This window comes from Asparagus officinalis, chromosome 5 (genome assembly GCF_001876935.1).
Source record: "Asparagus officinalis chromosome 5, Aspof.V1, whole genome shotgun sequence".
Taxonomy (NCBI): Eukaryota; Viridiplantae; Streptophyta; class Magnoliopsida; order Asparagales; family Asparagaceae; genus Asparagus; species Asparagus officinalis.
The window spans coordinates 5,524,427-5,550,996 of record NC_033798.1 but is presented as its reverse complement, the minus strand read 5'-3'; the positions used below and the strand labels follow the sequence as shown (position 1 = coordinate 5,550,996).

The 26,570-nt window shown below is 38.2% G+C and overlaps 2 protein-coding genes across 3 annotated transcripts; one reads left to right on the top strand and one right to left on the bottom strand.

Annotated features, from left to right (window-relative positions):
• On the top strand, positions 9,862 to 14,296 carry LOC109842761 (peptidyl-prolyl cis-trans isomerase A1). 2 transcript variants are annotated; one of them, XM_020411641.1, is made up of 7 exons: positions 9,862 to 10,024; positions 10,116 to 10,310; positions 10,535 to 10,676; positions 10,755 to 10,843; positions 11,720 to 11,774; positions 13,187 to 13,272; positions 13,842 to 14,296. In XM_020411641.1, exons 1-7 carry the CDS (start codon positions 9,992 to 9,994, stop codon positions 13,995 to 13,997), a joined length of 756 nt encoding a protein of 251 aa, XP_020267230.1. In that variant the 5' UTR covers positions 9,862 to 9,991; the 3' UTR covers positions 13,998 to 14,296. The 2 variants fall into 2 exon arrangements, with proteins under 2 accessions (XP_020267230.1, XP_020267229.1); XM_020411640.1 differs by having other exon boundaries at positions 9,870 to 10,024; positions 10,110 to 10,310.
• On the bottom strand, positions 23,199 to 25,509 carry LOC109843794 (uncharacterized protein C24B11.05). The gene is made up of 8 exons (XM_020412756.1): positions 25,367 to 25,509; positions 25,113 to 25,173; positions 24,922 to 24,987; positions 24,670 to 24,767; positions 24,313 to 24,438; positions 23,971 to 24,213; positions 23,828 to 23,893; positions 23,199 to 23,445 (listed from the first exon to the last, which is right to left on the bottom strand). The coding sequence occupies exons 2-8, from the start codon at positions 25,156 to 25,158 to the stop codon at positions 23,299 to 23,301; spliced, it is 792 nt and encodes a 263-aa protein (XP_020268345.1). The 5' UTR covers positions 25,159 to 25,173; positions 25,367 to 25,509; the 3' UTR covers positions 23,199 to 23,298.

Sequence of the window (26,570 nt, the reverse complement as noted above, 5' to 3'; positions counted from 1 at the left end):
GGGGAAGAAGGATGGATCCAAGCGGATGTGCATCGACTACCGGGAGTTGAATGCAGTGACAGTGAAGAATAAATATCCACTTCCCCGTATCGATGATATCTTCGATCAATTGGGAGGATCGAGAGTATTTTCTAAGCTGGATTTGCGGAGCGGGTATCACCAGTGAAGGTTAAGGATTCTGATGTCCCTAAGACTGCATTCCGGACGAGATATGGACATTATGAATTCTTAGTGATGCCGTTTGGTGTGACTAATGCACCGGCGACATTCATGAACTTGATGAATCGAGTGTTCTATGATGTGCTGGACAAGTTTGTGGAAGTCTTTATTGATGATATCTTGGTGTACTCTAAGAGTGAGGAGGAGCATGCAGAGCATTTGCGGTACGTGTTGAAGACCTTGAGAGAGCATCAGCTATTTGCCAAGTATAGTAAGTGCCAGTTCTGGCTGGATCGTATTGCGTTTCTGGGACACGTGGTGTCAGGAGACGGCATATCAGTGGATCCGGAGAAGGTATCTGCAGTGAAGGATTGGCCTACCCCTAAGTCGGTGTCCGATATTAAGAGCTTCCTGGGATTAGCTGGTTACTACCGTCGCTTTATCAGAGATTTTTCGAAGATTGTGGAGCCGATGACACGACTTACGAGGAAGGATGTTAAGTTTGTCTGGTCTGACGCTTGTGCGCCAGGCGTTTGAGGAGTTAAAGTCTCGACTGATTTCAGCCCCGGTCTTGACGTACCAGATAAGAGTGGAAACTTTGAAGTGTTTTGCGACGCATCAGGTAGAGGATTGGGATGCGTTCTTCAACAGGATGGTCATGTGGTAGCATATGCTTCTCGTCAGTTGAAGAAGCACGAGCAGAATTATCCTACCCACGACTTGGAGTTGGCAGCCGTGATTTTTGCCCTGAAGCTTTGGAGGCATTATCTGTTGGGAGAGCAAGTGAAGGTGTTCACTGACCACAAGAGCTTGAAGTACATATTTACTCAGAAGGAGCTCAACATGAGGCAACGTCGATGGTTAGAGTTGATGGCGGATTACGACATTGATCTTCAGTATCACCCTGGCAAGGTCAATGTAGTACCAGATGCATTGAGCCGATTGCCGGCGATCATGACCCTCACGGCTCAGTGGAGACTTCAGCAAGAAGTGAGGGATATGAGTATAGAGGTTCTTCTTCCAGGAGTCACCGCTTCTTTGATGAATCTTCAGATTCAATCGACACTGATCGAGAGAATCAAGGCAGCTCAAGCAGGTGACCCATTTCTTATGAAGAGAGATGTAGCTCGTAGTGTGGCTAAGTGCCTTGTATGTCAGCAGGTGAAGGCAGAGCATCAGCGCATCACAGGTCTTTTGCAGCCGTTGCCTATTCCGGAATGGAAGTGGCAGCATGTCACCATGGACTTCGTCACTGGCTTACCTCGGAGCACTAGACAAAATGACGCTGTTTGGGTGATCGTTGATCGATTAACCAAGTCGGCTCATTTCATTCCCTTCCGAGTGGGACAGTCGACGAAGCATCTTGCTCAGAGATACATGGAGGTAAAAGCGTTTATCTCTATATATTTCGATGAGTTCCTTTCCCAAGAATGTTAGTGAATCTATTGTATTGCAGGAGATCGTGCGATTGCATGGAGTTCCAATATGCATCGTTTCGGATCGCGATACCCGATTTACTTCAGAGTTCTGGAAGAGTTTGCACGCGAGTCTGGGGACCAGTCTCAGTTTCAGCACAGCTTATCATCCCCAGACCGATGGACAGTCAGAGAGGACTATTCAGATTTTGGAGGATATGCTTAGAGCCTGTATGCTTGACTTTCAAGGATCATGGGAGGATCATCTACATTTGGTGGAGTTTGCATACAACAACAGCTTCCAGGCAAGCATTGGGATGGCCCCTTTTGCAGCACTGTATGGGAGGAAGTGCCGCTCTCCTTTGAGTTGGGATGATGTTGGTGAGCGAGAGATTTTGGGGCCAGAGTTGATTGAGAGATCAGTGGATGCAGTCAGGATCATTCAAGAACGACTTCGCATAGCACAGGACAGATTCAAACATTAGGCAGACACGAAGCACCGACATTTGGAGTTTCAGCCAGGAGATCATGTATTCCTGAAGATTTCCCCCAACCGAGGCACCATTCGCTTTGGAAGGCGTGGGAAGTTGAGTCCGCGATATGTGGGACCTTTCGACGTATTAGAGAGAGTGGGAGAGGTGGCGTACCGACTTGCATTACCACCCGCCTTGGCTGGAGTGCATAACGTATTCCACGTTTCTCAGTTGCGAAAATACGTCGGAGATCCGAGTCATGTCGTAGATTTTTTGGAGATTGAGGTGCGACATGATTTGACATACGAGAAGCAGCCTGTGGCGATTCTGGACCGAAGGGAGAAGACCCTCCGGAACAAAACCGTCTCGCTTGTTCGTGTGATGTGGCACCTAGATTCTCCTGGAGAGTCGACTTGGGAAACTGAGTCTGAGATGCGACAGCGATACCCTCATTTATTTCCTGAAGCTTAGCTGTCATGTCTTGCATCTTATTTTAAATCACCTTGTATGACTTTTCCCATTTATGGATAAGCAATATATTTTGAACCTTATATGGGTTAAATTGAATCAATCTTTATTTCGTCCTTGTCATTTTAATTCCGAGGACGGAATTTATTTTAAGGGGGGTAGGATGTAACAACCGTAAATTTAGATATGTATTTAAATAAATTTTTCTAGTATTTAAAATATTATATTATATTTTATTAATACTTTTCCTAATTTCTGGAATTTTCTGAGTTTTTAAAATAATAAATAATAAAATATATAGTCTTGTATTTTTAATTCTGCTAAATATTAATTTACGATTTAGTGATTTTTATATATAATCATTTGGTGATTAATATTATTAATGACATTGTTATTATTGATGTAGTATATAAATATTAATAAAAAGATTTTTGGTTGATGATTAATTATTAATATATTTCAGAATATTAGGTGAGATTTTCGAATTTTCCCTCTCTTATTTTCTCATTTGAATTATTTCCTAATCCCTCCCAAATCAATTTCTAATCAACTTGTAAACTCATTCCTTTTTAATTCCGAAACTTTCTCTCTCTCCATATATTTTGTCAACCTTCTCCGTATCAAATCCTATCATATTTTTTTTATGCACAAAATCTTCCCTATCTTTCAAATCTCAAATTTTTCCATAATCAAATCTTTTCTCTCTCCAAAGTTTTTAAAATCACAGCCAAATCTTTTATCTCCCGTACTCCCACTATAAAGATATACATATAATACCTAACCCTAACCTAACCTAACCTATATATATATATATATATAGGTTCTCTTCTCTTTCTTCACGTGAACAACCCAGCAGTCACCCTCATCCTTCTCTTTTTCCTTCGTTCCCAGAGAGCGCCGCCAACCCACCTCCTCCCTTTCTCTCCCTCGTTTGCTCCTACCGCCCCTCTCTCCTCGTCATCCCCACCTCCGACGAACGTCGCCGCCCTCCGTCTAGCTCCGCTTCGCCGACCGGCTTTCGCGCTTCAGCCGCTCGCCCTGTCCTCCTCCGAAACCCGAGCCCTGTTCGCCGCTGCACCCGAGCCTGCCGCCTTCGCCGTGACCCGCAGCCGCCGCCTCGAAGACGCCGCCTCCCCTGACCACCAGCTTCGCCGCCGTTCAGCCAGCAGCCCCCCGACGAACCAGTCCTCCCCTCCCCTGTTCTCCGCAGCGACGACCCCCTCGACGACCACGCCGTCGAGCCCTCACCCCGCTGCCGCTCGCCTCCGACAGACCGAGCCTCATCCTCGTCAGCAGCCGCTCGACAGATCCGCACTGTCCCGAGGCAAGATCTCGCATCTACATATTTTTCTCGCTTTACAAATATTATCAAATAATTTAATTAGATTTGATAATGTTGGTAATGTGCATATTGTGAATATTTGAAGTGGAATGTGGATAAATAGTATTATATAATGTTTTAGAGGTAATATTGAGATATTTTGTGGTAATTATGTCGGAGAATTTAACGAGCATGAAAGGATGAGTATATGCGTTGTAAATAGATTTTACGAGACATTAACAATTTTGTATATTTATGTATAACTATTTTCGGACAAGAAATGATAAGTTATGTGTTAAAATTAGAATTTACGTAATTTTTATTGAAAAGAAATTAATTAAGGAAAATTCATGAAATAGGAAAACATTATTTTCATGCAGAAAGGAATTACTATATGATATTATATAAATCATTGTTATTTTAATTTAGTTATTATGAGAAATAGTTTAAAGAATAAATTTTGGGAAAAGAATATTATTATTTATGATAGTATGACTGATCGTCGTAGAGCACGACATTTCATGTGCAAAACGACATCGGTTTCTAGTTTTCTTTTTACTGTATTATTATATTAAAGAATACGTAAGTACGGATATTTTGTATGAGAAGTTCGGACATCCCAGTAGTAAGATAGTAATGAAGCTCCCTCATGTTTTACATTCATGTTGTATTTTGTTTAAGCATTTCATGTTCATTACAGTTCTTTATTTCTGCTTCATAAACTGCTTAATCATGTTAAATATGCCTTATTATATTTATGATCTGTTGATGTGTTGAGAACCTTAGTAGTTCATGACTTAGTAGCCTTGGGCGTCATGAACAGACTTAGTGACATGTGTAAGTTTAGGCGGTGAACCCGAGTTTCAAAGGGATTATGGTTAACTTAGAAAAACGAGAAGAGTTGGGATGGGGAAGTCCTTGTTCATGTGATCGGATATAACTGTTGATGTATCTTCCTGACTCCCCCATGATCCAGTGTAGCTTGGGGTTAGTTTGTTGGGCCAAAGTGAAGCCAGTGTAGTCACTTTGGTCCGTGAATTGAATATTCACCCGGGTTTAACTTGAGTTCGAACCAGGTTAAAAACGGATTACGTGTAGCCCTCTGACCGATCCAGTGTAGCGGCGTATTGGGTATACGTAGAGGATTTGTGAACAGTCAGATATCCGGTGATATGAGTGATGACTTGTGTGAGAATTGACCAGTGACTTGTTACAGGATGGATCAGGCATAGGAATTAGTTTACCGATTGACTTGAGTATCTCTGTACTTTCTGAAAGTAGAAAATGTTCACTTAAATTACTAGAGTTACAGAATCATGTTCCATCATTACTATTGTCATAGTATGGGTCGTTAGACCATTTTATCTGTACATGTGAGATCTTGCCGTGTGCCATGCACCCTGACGTACACCTGTTTTCTCTGGTGTGCGTCAGACTTAGGAGACGGACAGGTCCAGCTAGATGTTGAAGCAGAGCCAGTGTATGCCGAGCCGGAGTATCCTTCCGATGGAGTCGAAGAGCAAACCGAAGCCTAGATGTGTTTTCCTCTGTAGTAGCTGATGAACATTAGAACTAGTTATCTTTTTATTCTTTAGTTAATGTCGGATTTTCGTATTTGGCCGTATTTTCTTTTATGGACTATGTATTTTATTTCTGTCTGGACCTGTTTTGTAATAAGGGCATGTTTGACCCATATTTTTATGTCTGGATGATTTTGCTATGGATGATATGTTTATTTCTTATTCTGGATTGTCTTTATATTCTTGCTATTGTGATCGGGGACCTGTGATTGAGATTTACGTATTTGACGCTTAGCGTATTAGATTGAGAAGGAAGGAAAAAGAAAGAATTTAATAGTGTATATTTCTTCTCAACCTAATACGTCGCGGACTTGTTCACATCCCGATTCCTGACTATTTTGGGAAGCGGGGCGTGACATGGAATAATCAACAATCACATCCGATCACCTAAACAAGGAATTCCCCATCTCAATTCTTCTCGCTTTTCTAAGTCAACAAACACAGGTATCTAGGTCCTATACACAAAGAAAAAGAAAGAATTATAATGGTGTATATTTCTTCTCAACCTAATACGTTGCGGACTTGTTCACATCTCGTTTCCTGAATATTTTGGGAAACGGGGCGTGACAGAATGCATATCCGGAAGTCATGATGATTGATTGTACGTACAACACCAATGAGTATGACATACCTCTACTAGAAGTGGTCGGTGCAACAAGTACGGACAAAACGTTCACTATCGCCTACGCATTCATGCGAAATGAGAGACAAGAAAACTACAGGTTTGTGTCTTAATGAATTTTAATTTTTGTCATATGTTTAAATTTAAAATTGTTAATTAACATTATTTAGTACAATTGTTTGTCAATGTTATGAATAATGTTAAATTGAATATTTAGGAGGAGTTAATATTGTTATGAACATTATTAGTATTGTTTAATTAGGAGTTATTATTTTTATGAACATTATTAGAATTGTTTAATTAGGAGGAGTTATTATTTTTATGAACATTATTAGAATTGTTGAATTAGGAGTTATTATTTTTATTGGAACATTATTAGTATTGTTTAATTAGGAGTTATTATTTTTATGAACATTATTAGAATTGTTGAATTAGGAGGAGTTATTATTTTTATGAACATTATTAGAATTGTTTAATTAGGAGGAGTTATTATTTTTATGAACATTATTAGAATTGTTTAATTAGGAGGAGTTATTATTTTTATGAACATTATTAGAATTGTTTAATTAGGAGTTACTATTTTTATTGAACATTATTAGTATTGTTTAATTAGGAGTTATTATTTTTATGAACATTATTAGAATTGTTGAATTAGCAGGAGTAATTATTTTTATGAACATTATTAGAATTGTTTAATTAGGAGGAGTTATTATTTTTATGAACATTATTAGAATTGTTTAATTACGAGTTATTATTTTTATTGAACATGATTAGTATTGTTTAATTAGGAGTTATTATTTTTATGAACACTATTATATTGTTATTATTTTATTGTTATATTGTTTAATTAGAACTTATTATAGTATTATTAGGAGTTGTTACTGTTACGAAAATTATTATATTGTTTAATTAGGACTTGTTATAGTATTATTATTGTTATTAACATTGTTATTGTAGTATTGTCATTAATATTGTTATTATGTTAATTTGTTGTTATAAATTACAATTGACAATTATTTAGTACAGTTATTTTGTCCTACGTTTAAATTTAAAATTATTAATGTTATATTATTTTGCAGGTTTGTGTTACAGTTTATCCGTACTTTGTTCGTTAGCCAAGTGACACCTAATGTCATTGTAACAGACCGAGATTACGCCTTGATGCATGCTGTCGAGTATGTTTTCCCGGAATCCAGGCATCATTTGTGTCGCCGTCACATTGAGCAATGCGTGCTACAACGAGCACTGCAGCAACCTGGTTTTTTAAAAGAGGCGGCAGAAGGATTTAAATTTCGTTGGAATTGGGCGATAAGTGCACCGACCATAGATGACTTTAATGATAGATGGGGACGTCTGGCAGCACATTACTCGAATTGGGGAGCATTGCTGAACTACTGCATTGACACATGGATTAGTCCGCATTCCCAAAAAATCCTGTCAGCTTACATCGACCATTATTTTCACTTCGGAAGCTACACAACAAATAGGTACTTAAGCCTTGTGAGATTTACGTGACTAAATAATCGTTACATGTAGTCAACATTAATAATTAATATTCAAGTTCAATTGGTAATGCAGGGTCGAAGGAGAACATCATCGCGTCAAACGATATTTAGATGGTGGTCGGTATCCATTCGATACCGTAGTGGAGAAACTTCACAAGGTGATGGAAGGCCAAATCTGTGAGATTAAGAAAGTAGCGAGAGTTAACGCTACTAAATCCAACACAGACACCCTTGGAGATACGTTGTTTGTTAATCTGAACAGATCAATCACGTTTAAAGCATTCGGCCTCATAAGGAAAGAAATGCAAGTTTTACAAGAAATGGGTCAGGATCCAACAACGTGTGGTTGCTACCTAAGGAGAACTCATGGTCTACCGTGCGCACATGAGCTTCAGTACTACATCATAAATGGGTATAGCATTCCGTTGGATCAAATACATGATTATTGGAAAAAGTTAGATATTCAGTTTCCAATATTTCCTAATGATGCCGCAGATGGATCCCCAACTCCACCAAATCCAGTGAGGAGGGCGTTATTCGAAGAAGTCCCTGATATTACTGCACCTCCTACTGCTAAAAAGAAAACCAAGGGTAAAAAGCTCTCTATGATATTACTGCACCTCCTACTGCTAAAAAGAAAACCAAGGGTAAAAAGCTCTCTAGTCTCCGTGTACCTTCGGCGTGGGAGAGGGTTGTGAAACAGTACGGATTTAAAAAGTCTCCAAACAAAAAGGTAATACTACATAACTTATGAATTTCTATATTTGAAAATTATGATTTATATTAGTTACTAATTTATTATTCTCAATTTAACATTGTCAACCTATGCATTTGTAAAGGGCCCTGGACGTGTTGCTTCTATCTCTGCATCACAGCTAGGGGAGTCCAATGAGCACATCCCAACGTACAGGGCCACCAGTATCACCATCTTCTCCAAATACATCGTGCTCAAGGCCTCCAATGTCAACCCCTTCTTCCAAAGGCACCACGTTCATCTTTAAGAATTCTGTATTTGAGAGAGAATTCCCGCCCTAGATTAGAAAATACATAGATCAATGCACAAATGCAGCGGCAGACGGAAATTGTGGATTTAGAGCGGTGACTCTAGCAATTTACGGAACAGAAGATGATTGGGTTAAAGTTAGACAAGACTTAGTAGCAGATCTACAGAATAGAAGCGCCTTGTACGCTCGAATCTTAGGTGGGAGGAGTGCGAGGAGTTCTAATGTGACTAATCTCATCCAATCGATTGCTCACTACCATGGACCAGCGGATGATGATTACTGGATGGCGGTACCGGATTGCGGTCACGTAATTGCAACAACATATAATGTTGTTTTCATGACATTCAGTGAACATGGAGGAAATACTTGTCTGCCAGCGATATTAGATGAAACACAAGGACCTCCAACCCGAAAGGTGGTGTGCGGACATCTTAGCAATGATCATTGGATTTTGGTAAGAAAATTACACTAGTCGACGATCATATAAAGAAGTTGAATTTTAACTTTAATTTTCTATATAAGAATATAACTTCAATATTTGTACATTTTTTTCCAGTTGCATATGAAACCAGGCATTTTACTGGAACGACCATCACGACAAATCTGCAGATGGTTTAGATGCACAATTTGCATTCTCGATCGGTCACTTTAACCGTCTCCACAATGAAGATGGAGAACGTCGAGCAACAACAAGAAGAAGAAAGAACAATTAATTAGGATCGAAAAAATAATTGATGTATTTCGTTGAGTAGATTAATATTTTGATTTTCTAATAAATTTTATTATTATCCTTCATTATAGTCTAACACTTCAAACATTTCAAACACTTAAACAAATTTTATTAACGATTTTAAAAATTCAAATTATATTAAAATTAAACCAACATTTATATATGTTCTCAAAAATTTTTTTAATAACACTTCAAACATTTTTAACAAATAAAAATCATTAATAGTTTTCATAAAAAATCAATTAACCATATAGTTCCAAATCCTACAATTAAAATGCACAATTAAAATGGAATTAGTTAATAAAACAAAATAAAAAAATTTTTATAACCCACCGGACACGAAAAAAGACAGAGCAATTAATTGTGCATTGATGGAACTGAACAATTAATTACCCACAAAGACAGAGCAATTAATTACCCACAAAGATAAGGGCAATTTAGTCCATTTACACTCCCAAAGTTACTGTTTGGGAGTGTAAATAGTTGGACCCCTTGTTGGCATGATTGCGGGTCGGGTTCGATTGCTACCGGGTAACCGTTAACCCCACCCAAGGGACGAGAGCAAGCGGATATTCTGAAGACCCAACGGAGAAACCGAAGACGGCACTCTCCTAACTCCCGCTCCTATCGTGCGCAGCTCGAGCGCAGGATAAAGCAGCCACTTGGGTTGCCAACTTCCCATATATCCCATTCGTCTTCCTTCTCCCTTTGGCCATGGCTACTTCCTTCTCGCTGTCAACGGCGCAGGTGAACTCCTCTTTCTCCGATGTGGGACTAAAGTCAACATCTTTAAGATCAAAAAATGACTTTTCTTTTTTGATTTTGTGGGAAGTTGCAGGTGAGTTTTGCTCTCAATCTTCCCGCTGGGCGGGAGATCCCACGTGATTTAGCTCCTCAAGCAACGAGACGAGGGATTCTGCTGTCAAAATCGAAGCTTTCGTCTCAATTCCGTAACCCTCTTCAGCCCACATCGAATTCATTTCGAAACAGCGGGGCGGTTTGCTCAGCGGCTGCCAACTCCACTGAGAAAGAAGTAAGCGCTTGATATGACCCATGTCGTGAAAATGTCTCAGCTGTTAGAAAGTTTGATTTTTTTTTAAATTTATTATTATTATTAACCAGCTTAGGTAAAGATGAAATTTATACCCCATGTCTGTATTCTAGAGATTAAACTTTAACTTGATGGAAGTATGTATTTGATCAATTCAGAAGCTCACATTACCCGTAACTTAAAATTTGACAAGTTATGGATTTTAGGCTTTCGAGTTGCAAGCAGAAGTAACACACAAGTGTTTCTTTGATGTTGAAATTGGGGGAGAGACTGCAGGCAGGATAGTTATGGGCCTCTATGGAGATGTTGTCCCTATGACTGTCGAAAACTTCCGTGCCCTGTGTACAGGTAAAGCGTTCAGATTTCCATTTTCTCGAGATTAATTTTGAAATGGATAGGTGGACAATTTTCGATTTTTCGATGCAGGAGAGAAAGGATATGGGTACAAGGGATGCTCCTTCCATCGCATTATCAAGGATTTCATGCTCCAGGGCGGTGATTTTGAGCGTGGAAATGTGAGATTTCATCTTCGGGACAGTGTGGTCTTAATCTTACAGTATAAGAGTATTCATAAGCTCTAAATGTTTTCTCTTTCTTTTCCTGATATTTGATTTTTATGTTTTTGAGACCTGATATGCTTGTTAACACCCATAACAAGCATAGTTGTAAGACGGGGACTTGAAAAGGTAGCTAAATTTGAAACTAGTTGTGGCACCACATTTTCTATTTGTACTGTAACTTTGTTTATCTGTCAAATATTTGCTTCCGTTGGGAAAAGTGGAATCTGCATGTTGGTGGAGGCGCTTTCTTCTGATGAGAAGAGCGTGAACTACATGTTATAGGAGTTTTCTCCTCTATATAAGAAAGGCTTGGTGTTATCCAACTTATGCATTCATTAATGAAAATTAGAAGACTGGACTATAGTCTTTTTGTTGGTAGGATGAATATGGTTCCTTTTTATAAACTGCTGACCACAATCCCCATGATTTGAGTGTCTCAAGGTGCTTTGGGCACTCATTGTTGTCTTATTCTTCATCTTGTGCTTAATATTTTGGAGTGTTTTCCCCCTATTTCAAGATTCAAAGCCTGTTCTTGCCTTTGCCTAATTTTTCCCTCTCACTACTGTACCAGGATATTAGATTTTGCCATTTATTGCTTATAAGATAATAAGAGACAAGTTTAGCTAATATCTCTAATGATACTTGCAGTGCATGATCATTTAGAAAAAATAGTATAAGTTAATTTTGTGAGCTATGCTTCTTTTATGGAAATGATGATCCGACATGTAATTGAAGAAATTTAATTTGGAGCAATATTATTGCTTCATTTTTGGAATACTTGCAGTATACAAATTCAATTTTCAGTAACCGACTAATGTTTTTGTTTTATAGGGAACTGGAGGAAAGAGTATATATGGCTCTAGATTTGATGATGAAAATTTTGTCTGTAAGTGCTTTTCTTCAAATAATAAGAAATTCAGTAGATAATAATTCTACCTTTTTTGTGTAGTAGATTTAGTCCAGATGAATTTCACACCTGAGGGTAACTAGCTTCGTAATTATCTGTGGTTCTTAACGTGTATGAATTTTTTTTGCAATGAATTATCGTGCATTCCTGATTATTGTATTTTGCTGCATGTTCTTGATTCCTTTCTTCGGAGCGCACAATGAACCATTATATATATTTCTCTCTCTCTAGAAAATCTTCTCTTGACATGTATAGGTGTTTACTCCTAGTTCGCAATACTGATTTTTTTTTTCCTGAGGTGATGCTTATAGTGTCTGGAATATTAAAATTTTGAATTCTCTTTGCTTCTCGCAAAAGTTGTACATCTACCCTTCTCTTTTTCTTTTTTTAACTTGAGTCAAATAGTGGTTCAAATTATGCCGGGCTCCGACAGTCCGACTCATCCACGAGTGTGTCAGATTGATGCAGAGTCTTGCTTAATCTAAATCTCACCTTAAATCGTTTCAGGTCAATATTTTTTGTACGAATCCATCCATTCATTAAACGGATCACATTGATTGGGTCTTTTTTGGATTTTGGATTTGGCTTTAGAGTGAGCACTAAACTAGTTTTTCTGGACTATTATCAAGTATTGTGGGTATATATGGATTTTATTGGGTCTGGTCTAAATTGTTTTGTTCCAATTCCAACCTGTTTGGAGTGTTGGTTCTAGTTTTGAGATTTCCCCCAAAATCACAACCCATTTTATAGATCATGGATTAGGGTGTAGGCAAAATTGTGTCAGATTCTGATTGACTTACAGCCCCATGTTCATTTAACGGAATTTAACAAAACAAGCCAAATATAACATACATTGGTTGAAACAATACAAGGGTAAGAAATAGAACAACACATGAAAAGATTAAAATCCTGACTTAAAAGATGAAATGATGCTAAAGCATTTATAGAACACCTTAGAAATCTGCCCAGGCTAATAATTCTGTGATCGCATTAGGAATCTACAGCCAAATTCATGGTTTTACCCACTTATTTAGCCATTGAGAAAATAAATATTTGATAGAACATGAGCGACTTTTAATACCTGTACCCATAAAGCTCTTAATTTCCAACTGAACTTTCCTAATAATTACCATTTACCCTATTTTAAAAGTTAACCATATCAAAGCTAAAAGTTCCCATGTTGAAGATGCAAGTTAAGGCAGGAATGGTACTGTCTTCATACCTCAAGAAGAAATTCCGGCCTTTTTGCTTCTCTATTTTTTTGCACATCTTGTTCTATTCATGGTTATTTCTATTTCTTGTCAAAAGACGATGCATTATTATCAACATTTTATTAATGTTGATTACGAGTCTAGCTAGAATGACTAATAACTTCTGGATTGTTTTTACAGTGAAGCATGTTGGTCCTGGAGTCTTAAGCATGGCAAATGCAGGTCCTGATACTAATGGGAGTCAATTTTTCATATGCACAGTAAAGGTTAGCCAGTTTCTATGTCTTTGCAATCCATGCCTCTTATTTAAGCTTTTGCTTTTTACTGCATAACAAATCTGGAAGAATAACGGATCAGATATAAGTGCTAACTCTGGTGCACTCAATTTCATTACGTTAAGAGGGAAACAAATATTTCAGTACTCTGTAGAACTATTTATTAGTCTTGTCAAAGGAAAATGTCACTAGAGTTGCATCTTTAATATTTTTCATTCACTCCCTTTCAGTTACTAAATCAAAACCAACTTCATGAGTTGAATTCTATTATTTTTGCTTACTTCCAATCAGCCATAACCTCTTAAAAACAGGACAGAAATATTGAACCATTTTCAATAAAAATGAAAGCAATATCATCCCTTGAATCCTGTTCCTTTTACTCACCTAGAATCAAATAGATCTCAAAAGATATGTTTGGTGCAAATATCTTGCTTTTTGAGGTGAGTTGCCAACAATTTGAACTTCACTACTCTGCGATGCTCATCTTTTAATTCAAACTATTGGAGTATGTACATAGTGCTAATTTGCTTATCATGTCATTTGTTGCATGTAAAAAACAGACCCCATGGTTGGATAAACGACACGTTGTGTTTGGACATGTTCTTGAGGGAATGGATGTAGTCCGCACACTTGAATCTCAGGAAACGAGCAGATCTGATGTCCCTCGGCTTCCATGTAGGATTGTTAACTGCGGCGAGCTTCCCATGGATAGCTGAGTGATCTTTTGATGCGCATGAGCTTTTGTTATTTCTTATTCAGGCTTTTGTTCTTGTATCTTTGTGCACAAGGGGCTCAATTCATTGTTATACATGATATTGGATTTGATGTTGAGCCCCAAAGATGGCCCTATTGCAAACTTCAACATTGTAAACCACAGATTTTGAGGCTCCAATTTTAGAATTTTAAGGAAGCTTATTCTTTCACCAATTCAAGCTTGTAAGCTGAGTTTTTCCCCCTCTCTCTTCCTGGAGCAGAAGGTGTAATAGACCACAGGAGCAAATTTATTCCGTACTAACCGTGGTACCTGAATCATTATCTTTAACTTTCTATTTATTTCCTGGTATCAAATATTTATTTCTTCTGTAAATCTACAATGATGGGTAAAATAAATTGGAACAGGTAGCCAAGCCATCCCAAAGAAAACCAAGACTGAGAAGGAATCTTAAAGCTGAAAAATGATGAAATTAAATTATTCTTAGTAGTAAAGTAAAACCGTAAGAGAAAAGTCGTGTGATAGTTCAAGGAAATATCGAGTTTATGACAGACTGTGCTGTAACACGATCAAGTTTTTAAATCACCTCGTTTTTGCACAATTGTGGTAAAACAATCACATCTCTCTATGCAAGAATCATATAAATTCACTGTTTATTGCTTTAGAAAGCCAGAAAATGGGGGAGCATAAGCTGAAAGGTGTATATCTCCTCCACTTACTATACTTGTCAAGATCTCTTTATGCGCAGTTATAGCAGATTGCTCATATCTTCCTCTTTGAAACCCATAAGAATATATCATTTACATCTTTTGAAAGTTAACATGTAACATGTATATCTATGTTCCGAAATAAATTTCTCTATGTTTCGATATAATTTACTGCCCGAACCAGTTAACCATACTGACTAAATGGAACTGTCAGCTCTAATTTTTGTAAGTTGTGCATTATTGCGCTAAAAATTGTGAGCATCTTTTTCTGTAGAGGTGAGTATGAAGCATGGGGAAGCCAACTCAAAGACATATATATATCCATTGATATATAGTTCATAAACACATGATTTTGTATAGGCATGATTTCATATAGAGTCCTGTAATGGTTATACAAATTGATTTATATGTCAACATCTGCTCAGTTTGTAGAAAAATATGCCCACAGATTTTAGCCACTTGAGAAATATCTTAGGGTGAGTCTACTCTATAACTAGATATATATAGATGGTGTTTCGGAGAGCTTATTTTATGGTCAAATTAGATTATAAGCAAGCTTATTCGTATCCAAGTGTTTGGTAATCTCTAATAAGCTAGCTTTTAAGCCACACTTTAAACAGTTAGAGTTTCCCAACTCTTAAAAAACTATTTTATAAGGTCATTTAAATAAGCTAGGCTTGACCAAGTAAATGACTTTTCTACCAAACAAATTTTATAAAGTTTTTATTATAAAAGCTAAAATTAGCAAAAGCTAACATGACCTATAAGCTTAACCCAAACACACCACCCCCACCCCACCCCACCCCAAAAAATAAAAAACAAAAAAAAAGCCAGAAAAAAAGAAAAAGAAAAAACATCCTCATAAGATCTTGACAAGATAACCTAGTAAAGTGGAAGAATTGCGTTAATGAATCATTAATAGGATGTTATGCAGAACTTCTTGTTGTCTAACATGAGAATGAGAATGAAAAAAAAAGTCCATGTGGAAGCTGATCATATCCAATCATAGGTGTGTTGTGCACAGCGGAACTCTGGTCACACGAACAAGAACGGGGTAGATCACAACTAAACACAAGCACAAATCACAATCACAGCAAAACAACAAATTTTTCGTGGTTCGGTAAGTTGTCTATGTCCATCGGGCAAGGAGGGGGGAGTTATTACTATTAGAGATGAACAGAATACAAAATAGGGTTACAAAATCACTCAAAACCCTAAAACAAAGCTCTTTAAATCTCCCACCAATCTCTCACAATTAGATACAACAATCCTCTCTCAAAGACTGCTCAAAACGTCCTTACTTAACCCAAATTAATCATGTTTAGGGTAATATACAAACAGTAAAACGGGTCAAAAACCCAAAGCCCAGCTCAAACCCGAGTCGCGGTCGTTGCGATCGACCGCAAGGCAATGACAGAGACCAAAAATTCTACAGGGTTTGGCCGGTTGACCGCACGTGACGTCGCGATCGACCGCCAAAAGTCCAGAGACCTCCCAGATCTCGTGCACGTTTTCGGTCGACCGCAACTGATCTCGCGGTCAACCTTGAATCATCCTGGCAGTTTTTCTGTCGTTTTTCCTGAGCTTTCTTCAGCCGTTCGCCAATCCTTCAAATCTCCACCTCGGTGAAGTTTTTTTCAAAACTGAGCCGATACCAAATCATCCAAATATCCCACTTGTTGCGTCCAGGACAAAGTGGAAACAACCCACGATAATGGACTCAATCCACAACAAGTCTGGAACAAAAAAAAGAGCTCAAACAATCTCCCTCCATCGAAATTAACAAATCCAACCGGCTGCATCGAAAAGACTGCCTACATATCCTCTTGCCCAAGGAATCAAGTCGAACATAGTTTACCCAAATAGCCTCCAAAGGCCCTCAACATTGAAGAATGTTCAATAGCTTCAAACAATGATCAAATTTCACACCTGAAACAAGTTTGGTCAACATATCCGCATGGTTGTCCTTCGTGTGGATCTTCTCCAATACGACGTCTCCATCATCCGAAACGTCACGAACAAAATGGAATCTGACATCAATATGCTTTGTGCGTACATGATAAACCTGGTTCTTCGCCAAATAGATAGCCGACATGCTATCATAATATACCTGAATGGTCTCCTGTGCAATCTCCAAGTCCTCCAACAATCTATACAACCACAAAGCCTCCTTTACAGCTTCAGTCATCGTCATATACTCCGCCTCTATAGTAAAGAGAGCCACCGTAGACTGAAGTGTACATCTCCAATATACCGATGCTCCTGTCATATGGGCTCCTTGTGTACCCTTGGCCAATCATGAAGCTGTCGAATCTCTTATGCCACTATCGTGGCGATTACTTCAAACCGTAAAGAGACTTCTTCAGCTTGCACACCAAATCTTCCTTTCATGCAGATTTGAATCCTAAGGGTTGTGTCATGTAGATCTTCTCATCTAAATCTCTGTGTAGAAAGACTGTCTTAAATCCACCAAAGGCCCTCAACATTGAAGAATGTTCAATAGCTTCAAACAATGATCAAATTTCACACCTGAAACAAGTTTGGTCAACATATCCGCATGGTTGTCCTTCGTGTGGATCTTCTCCAATACGACGTCTCCATCATCCGAAACGTCACGAACAAAATGGAATCTGACATCAATATGCTTTGTGCGTACATGATAAACCTGGTTCTTCGCCAAATAGATAGCCGACATGCTATCATAATATACCTGAATGGTCTCCTGTGCAATCTCCAAGTCCTCCAACAATCTATACAACCACAAAGCCTCCTTTACAGCTTCAGTCATCGTCATATACTCCGCCTCTATAGTAAAGAGAGCCACCGTAGACTGAAGTGTACATCTCCAATATACCGATGCTCCTGTCATATGGGCTCCTTGTGTACCCTTGGCCAATCATGAAGCTGTCGAATCTCTTATGCCACTATCGTGGCGATTACTTCAAACCGTAAAGAGACTTCTTCAGCTTGCACACCAAATCTTCCTTTCATGCAGATTTGAATCCTAAGGGTTGTGTCATGTAGATCTTCTCATCTAAATCTCTGTGTAGAAAGACTGTCTTAAATCCATTTGGACCAAATCTAAATTCAGCTCTGTCACCAATGCCAATAAAATCAGAATCGACGAATGCTTCACAATGGGTGAAAATATCTCATTGTAATCAATACCCTCAAGCTGTGCATATCCCTGGCAACCAATTTGGCTTTGAATCGAATGTCCCCAATAGAATATCCCTCCTTCTTCTCATATACCCACTTACAACCAATAGATTTCTTACCCTTAGGTAGCTTTGCAAGTTCCCAAGTATCGTTCATCTGAAGAGAACACATCTCCTCTTCCATAGCTTCTCTCCACCTGATCGAATCAGGGCTAGACTCTGCCTCCCTGAATGTAAAAGAAACCATATCATCAACGACCTTCACTGATAATGCATATGCGACCATGATATTATTATATCTAGCTGGCCCACGAATCACCCTTCTAGGTCTATTTGCTGTAATGGACTCCTGAACATGAACCTGCTCCTCAGTCTCACCATCCACTGTATCCTCTATATGCCCGACTGTCATCTCATCTCCTTTCAGTGTCACCTCTGTAGGAGCCTCAATGGATACAATGCTACCTGGAGTGGGTGGAGTCACATCATCCTCCACCTGCTACGATATCCCTCGAATCTGGTCTTCCTCCACCTGCTGAGGAGCTTGAGGCCTCATCATGTACACCTCATCAAAAGTGATATCTCTGCTAATAACTATCTTCTTTTCATGTGAACCCCATAACTTGAAGCCTTTGACATCTTCTCTAAATCCCACAAAGACTATATTTCTCGCCCTCGGATTCAATTTACCATCATTGATATGATAGTAAGTAGGATACCTAAATATTCGAAGCGACTCATAGTCACTAGCCACCGAACCAGACCAATGCTCCATAGGAGTCTTCCCCTGTATCGCAGTGCACGATAACCTGTTCACGAGATGGCTCGCATAAATCAACATCTCGCCCAAAAGGATCTAGAAAATCCACTCTGCGTCATCATACATCGCACCTTCTCCAGTAAGGTACGGTTCAATCTCTCAACCACCCCGTTCTGTTACGGTGTCTCTCGAACTGTGAAGTGTCGCCTAATGCCGTGATCCCGACAAAACTATAGAAATGGATCACTCTTATACTCTCCATCGTCATCTGAACGTAGAATCTTCACCTTTCTACCTGTTTGCAGCTTCACTTTCTTCTTCCACTCCACAAAAATATCCACGACCTCATATTTATGCTTCATAGGGTATATCCAATTCTTTCTGGAATAGTCATCAATAAAAGTGATAAAATAGTTGGCCCCACTAAGTGATGTGTTCTTGGAAGGACCCCAAACGTCTGTGTGAACGTAATCCAATTTACCTTAGGTGTTGTGAATAGCAGTGCCAAACTTTACTCTAGTCTTCTTCCCAAGTATAAAATGCTCACACAGCTCCATCTTGCAGGTCTTAGCACCTTTCAATAGCCCATGTTTTGCCAATGACCGTAGAGACTTATCACATGTGTGTCCAAGCCTCATGTACCATAAGATGGTAGTGTCATCCTCTGTAGTGATAGAAGCTGCCAGACCTCCTGTAAGTGTCTTGCCCTTCAAGTAGTATATGAAAATGCAGCTTACAATTTTGAGTGACGTCGGATATCTCGCCAAGGTGGAGATTGTTGGAGTTGGCTCAATTTCTAACTAAATTTATTACTGTAATTTTCTGCTTGCAGATATAATTTTGCATGGTCTTTTCGGGTATGGTACAATCATTATTTGGCTCGGAACTCTATATGAAAGTTGTAAAGGTACATGCATAGTTTACTCCAAGCTTTGAATCACAGGAATCGGAGCAGTACGGATGGAGTTATGATCAGTCAAAATACCCTACCCGAATCTGGACAGATTTTTGTATTCCCAAGCATTTTGAAAGATGAAAATGTTAATCAATGCCTACAAAAAGGCATGCTCTCATTGTGGAGAGGTAATCAAAGGCAATACAAGGGTAATCTAAGTTTTCCACTTCTTCTCTTGAAAGTATAGAGAGTTAGAGTGAAGGAGAGTCTCTTGTGTTGTAGAGATCTCGAGTGTTGAGTTAATAGACAAAGAGCACGAGTGAGGGTTGTGTGGAAGTCGGCGTTGTCGGGTGTGCCGTGTGTGCTTTATACCCATTTGTTGATTCCATATAGTGAAGTATCCTCCGAGCTCTGAGCTCAACCCGTGGTTTTTTCCGTTTGATTTTCCATGTAAATCCTTGTGTCCGTTCTTTATGTGATTATCTTTTATCTTTTTATCATTAAGAACAAGAACCTGAAGTGGTGTTGAGAAGTTTCGCAGTTCGTTAACACCAACAATGTTATCAAGGATTTCATGCTTGAGGGGTCGGGTCTTTGATCATGGAAATGCGAGATTTTACCTAATTAACAATCTACTTTTAATCTTATAGTGTAGGAAATATTCACAAGATATAATTATTTTTTTCCCTCTAGACAATACCAATTCAAAAAGTTAAAAATTGTCCAAGGAGCAACTGTTATTTTTGTTAACCTTCATTGAAAAATCATCAAAAAATGACTTGGAAAAAGTAGCCCACTTCAAATTTAGTCAGTGCTCCTTTTTTCAAGATCGCAATGGCAGAAGTTTTAAGTAATCTCTCTCTTTTTTTCTCTGTGTATGATCATGTAGATAAATATCGTAAGGTTATTATTATGAGCAATACATATAGTATGGAAAATGGTTGTCTAAAATGTAAATGACATTTTCTTTTGGTGCAAATATAATTTGAGTTATGGAATCTTGCAATATAATTCAAATGGGGATGTAAATTGGGGATTAAATTGCCGTTTGATCCGTGGGGAACTGGAGGAAAGGGTATATGGCTCTAGATTTGATAATGAAAACTTTGCCTGTAAGCGCTTTTTATCTTTGAATGATAAGAAATTCTATAGCTAATAGCCACTGTTAGTTGACTTGATTTAGTTCAGTTTAATTTCACACCTGTGCATGACTAGTTTTACAATCAATTGTGTTCCCTATGTGTTTTACAAGTTCTTTACAATGAATTATCTTTCTGCATGTCTTTCATGACTTCCTCCATAGATTACAATTGTATTGCTATGTTTTGTATGTCGATCTATTCTCGAGAAAAACTTCACCTCGCATGCACATGTATTTTCTGTTTGCTCAAAATCCTCGATTGTTTTTCTGAGGCTGTGACGCATGGGGTCCTGAAAATCAAAATATGAATTTTTTTTTTAGCTTTTTTGAGCATCGACTACCGATACCTTTTTTTGTATTGTCTTTACAGTAAAGCACATCGATGAAAAATGCCACTTGACTTTTGTTTCAGATTTTTTTTTTCCTTTCACTTCCTTCCAATTACTAAATCGAGAACAATTTCATGAGTTAATGAGCTCATAATGTCATTTGTTGCCTGTAGAGAAACAGAACCCATGGTTGGATAAACTGACAACATGTTTTTGGACTCTTTCTGGAGGAAATGGATGAAGTCCGTGAAGAGAAGGGAGACGATGGGAGAATTGTTTTCGTTATGATTGATGTTGCCGAATCAACCCAGGCGCGTGAAGAGTTTGGGTTGATTGGCGATGCAGAGTAATACCATGATCAAGTGTCCCACAGAGATAACGTCAAAGACGCTTGGCCGCTTGCCAATGATCCGTCGTCGGTTGATGCATGCGGCTCTCGATTATCACTTCATTCGAGAACGTGTTCAAAATGGCTTGCTTCGTGTTGCTCATGTCTCATCGGCTGATCAACTTGCTGATGCCCTCACTAAGCCTCTCTCTCATCAACGATTTCAACTTCTCCAGACCAAGATTGGACTTACCCGACGGCCGTCCATCTTGCGGGGGCATGATAGAGATATCAAATCCATCCAAAGCAGGCAACAATAACTGGCTGATTAGGCAACATCAATTAAGGATTTGATCAAATATTGTGCTGATTGATAGAGATATCAAATCCATCCAAAGCAGGAAACAAAAGCTGGCTGATTATGCACAATCAATTTAAGGATTTGGTCAAATATTGTGTTGATATCTATTTATATACTTTCCTAGTTTAGATGATTCTTGCACTATTGATGTATATAAATACATGTAATTATTTCATCAATAGTGCAAGAATCATCTAAACTAGGAAAGTATATAAATAGATATCAACACAATATTTGACCAAATCCTTAAATTGATTGTGCATAATCAGCCAGCTTTTGTTTCCTGCTTTGTATGGATTTGATATCTCTATCAATCAGCACAATATTTGATCAAATCCTTAATTGATGTTGCCGAATCAGCCAGCTATTGTTGCCTGCTTTGGATGGGAGAATTGTTTTCGTTATGATTGATGAAATAATTACATGTATTTATATACATCAATAGTGCAAGAATCATCTAAACTAGGAAAGTATATAAATAGATATCAACATGATATTTGACCAAATCCTTAAATTGATTGTGCATAATTAGCCAGTTTTTGTTTCTTGCTTTGGATGGATTTGATATCTCTATCAATCAGCACAATATTTGATCAAATCCTTAATTGATGTTGCCGAATCAGCCAGCTATTGTTGCCTGCTTTGGATGGATTTGATATCTCTATCAGTCCGCACTCTTGAATCTCAGGAAATTTGCAAATCTGATAGTCCATTGTTATTCACTGTCTTGGATTAGTCCTCATGCAAACTTCAATAGTGCAAATCAAACATCTTGAGCCTCCAATTTTAGAATTTTAAGGAATCTTTCTTTCAGCAATTCAAGCTTGTAAGCTGAATTTTTTTTTCTTTTCAAAGCGGGAGGGCGTAAGAGATAACAGAAGCAATTTATTCTGTAACAATTGTTGATCTTTTTCTTGATCTTAAAGTTTCCAAGATTCATACTGTTGCAGCGGGAGCGGGGGCTACACAGATACAGAAGATGTCTATACAAATTGGATAATAACACGGTACTATGTAATCACAGTAGAGACAGAGAACAATACACAAGGATTTAACGTGGTTCAGTCAGTATGACCTACGTCCACGGGCGAGAACAACAGAGAAATTCACACATACCCTCTTTTTCTCTGCTAGAACCAGTTTGTAATCCGAATCATCATATTTACCTTTCTACTTATTTCCTGGTGTCAAATATGCACTTCATCGATGAACGATCGGTAAAGAAATTGGAACAAATAGCCATCCTAGAGAAGAACTAAACCAAGAGTACTAAATCTTAATGCGTTTCCCATGGTGTAACAGCTCGTCTCATTCAGTACATTATCATATTACTTTCTTGACTATACTCGTGAAACAAACTCAGCGTATTAGCCTATAATTACAGCCTTTTCAAATCCAAAAATATGTCCTAGTTTAGTTATATGTTTTACTTTTCATGCTAAACGAGAATGTACGCGTTTGTTTCGATGTCTAAATGTATTCTTTGCTCATAGAAAGCATACTCATACTTCATACTTGCGGCAGAATAGTTAAGCGCCATTGTTATTTATATCAAGTTTACAGGTACATAAATCATAGTCCCCTTAATTATCCTCATTCCACAACGAGGTTACATACCGCATAGGTTCAAGCACGGACAACTGTTTCGACTGCAGTAGGAAGATTTGGATCCTGCTGATGTTCACCTTCCCATATCTCAGGTATTGCTTCCTTAATATTGTGGATGCTCTCCAATGCCATGTCTGCGCCCGGAACATGCTCAGACCTTCCAACCTGCACCCAAAGCAGGTACATGATTTTCTTTAGATAGGCCTTGTAACGAGGTAAAAAGTTCTTGTATGTTTGTTTTATTCAAGTCATATATAAGTTTGAATATGCTTTCTTTCATCAATTTCTCTACATAATTTCTCTACTTGTGAAATTATGTACCTCAACCGTCGCATCTTGCATTTACGGTAAATTGTTCATTAAACAACTCCAATTATGAACTTGAAAGTGTCGACGAGGAACATAATTTACAGTATATATTGGTAAATGTTCATGCAAAATGCTGCATTGGTCATAACTCCCACCGGGTTATAGTATCCTAACAGAAAAACCAATCTTCGATGAAAGAAGAATAAATTCTAGAGGAACTTCACAGTAGGACGCTTACAATGACAGTGCGAAGTCCGGCTTCCTTTCCTGCTGCTATGTTGCGAACGCTGTCATCAAAGAAGAGCTGCAACCAGGAAAATTTCAATTTGAAAACGATCCTTAGACAGTGGGAACAAACAAAACAATGTAGTTCTCACTTACTGTTTTCCTGGGATCGATGTTTGCAATCTTAATAGCAGCTTCCATGGCTTCTACAGATGGCTTGCACAGAATTCGAACTTTAGGTTCTACATCATTTGCTCCTTCACTATCTGCAAAATCTTCATTTTTCAGTTCAGTAGGTGGGTTCAATGTCTCAAAGCATATAATTCCTTCGAAACAATCTTCAAGGCCAAGCCGACTCAGAACTTTCACAGCATGTGCTTTATCAGCGTTGGTAAAAACCTGCAAAAACCATACATATTTGTACATTAGCGCTGATCTTATATATCAACATATTTATTTAATTATGGATAATTCAAATGTTGGGTTAGATCAACGTACTATTTTTCGTTGTGGCATCGAAAGAAGTAAATTCTTCAAAACAGGATCAGGCTTCAAAGTCTCATATGGCAGTCTCCCGTGTGCATAAGCATGAAATTCATCATCGTCGAATTTAAAACCTAATGCCTGTAAGACGAGAAACTTAGGGAAATTAGTTCAACGGCTACACTGTTTCTAGAGCATTACGGCGAGATCTCATCCAACTTTTATCTATGGATCGAGAATCCGGGAATACAGAAACTCAGACCAAATGTTCCATAGGAGAACCATATGTGCTAACTTTCGATTACGATATTTCCCATTTTTAGTTGTTGTATCGGATTTTCGTGGTGATATGCATGGGAATGAGTTGATTACCTTAAGACCGGCTCCTGTGGTTCCATATTCCTTGTACAAGTCTACACACATCTGAGGCACTTTGCTTTCTTCAATTTTTAAATGGTGCAGCATGTAATCTGCAATTTTAACTTGGTCAATATTCCGAACATGGAATCTCTAGTTTACTGTCAAATGAACTCGGTCTGCATTCGCTAAGTGCAAGATCAAGAAACTTGCCGATAAATCATGGAAAAAAGATCACAGGATAAGTCTGTGTCGACCTTCGTTTACCTTGTATATTCTTGCGACAAGACAAGATGAGGCCAGAGCTCAAAGGATACAGAGTATCGTCCAAGTCTGAAGACACGTACAATTAGGCCAAAATTAGCATCTAGGTACAAATATAACCAACAGAGCAGACTCCGGATAATATTCTGATGCTTGATACATCGACTATTATGTAGGCAAGCAATAAAACTTACCGAAAAGCAAACACTCGTATTTGGCTTCACTTCTTGTAGGATCCATCCTCAAAACGCAAGCCTACGGAATTAGGTGAGTATTTTATGAGCAAATCAAATTCATCAAACATTCATGTTGAAATATAATTAGGTGGGTATTTTACGAGCTAATCTGATCTTGACCAACACATGCATCAACCGTGGAATCCCACCAGAAAAATTTCCGATTAAAACACAGTAAACCAAAAAAACATAAGAGGTGCATACATAGTTACCTGTAGAACAGCAGTTCGTTCGATGAGGAGAGGAATTGAAGGGGGGAAAAACTTCACGCAAATCTTGGAGGGTGGATGAATCAATCTATAGCCTCAATGAACACTATATTTATAGAGGTATAAATGAAACTTTACAGGCTACTGGAATCTGACACAGACAATAAATAAAGTTGGGACATGAAAGCAAGCATATCTGTAATTTATTAGTAGGATATTTCTACTTTTGTTTGATAAGTGCCGCCCAACGCGGATGAAAAAAGAACAAAGAAGAGAGATCCTTCGAGGATCCCCACTTATATTGCCTATCTTTTTGACACGACAAATATTCCAAAAGTTGCCATGCTGACACATGCTAAACTTTTGGCAAATTTTGTGGAATAGATGTCATGAAAGTTGTCAATAAGGCACGTAGCAACTAGCTCTTTATTATTATTATTATTATTAAAGGTCAGTAACTAGCAACAACTTTGTCGTAGGAGGATGTTTATTATTGGGTTTCTGTCATATCAGACCCCCCACCCCCCCCACCCCCCAAATCTTTGTTGATTCTATATTAGACCCTCAACACTTCATATTTCTAAATTAGATTTTCAAATCTTAGTATTGGTTCGAAATGAGGTTTTTCTCCGAAACAACTCAACATATTCGGGGTCTCGTTTAAAACAACTTAGGATTAGTTCGATATTGCTTTTATAGGATGTTTCTGTTCTATCATGGTGTTTGATTTTTTTTTGCATGCTTATTAAAATTAATTTTGCTTTTAAGGGAGTGCTTTTAGAAGCAACTGCAGGATGTTTTAGAAGCAACCGCAAATTGACTAAAAGAAAAAACTGAAAGCTAATCTAGAGCCAAATTTACAAACTTATAATGAGGATAACCAATCCTAAAGCTCAGATGGACAGGAGCTGTTTAGGATTATAGTAAACAGTTCCACCTTGATTTCTTTGATCAGCACCTCAGGATTCCTATAATTTTGCTTGAGAATTCTCCCGTTCCTCTCCTTCCAAATACAGTAGACAGTGGTGGATAAAGCCATTCTTTTGATTCTTTTCTTGAAACCTCTCCCCTTCAAATTGTTGCAGTACCAATTCATGAGCATAATCCAATTACAGGATCGCCATTTGAATTGAAGCCAGTTGGTTATCTCATTCCAGACCACCTGTGAAAAAGAACACTAAAAAAAGAGATGATTTCGAGTTTCCTG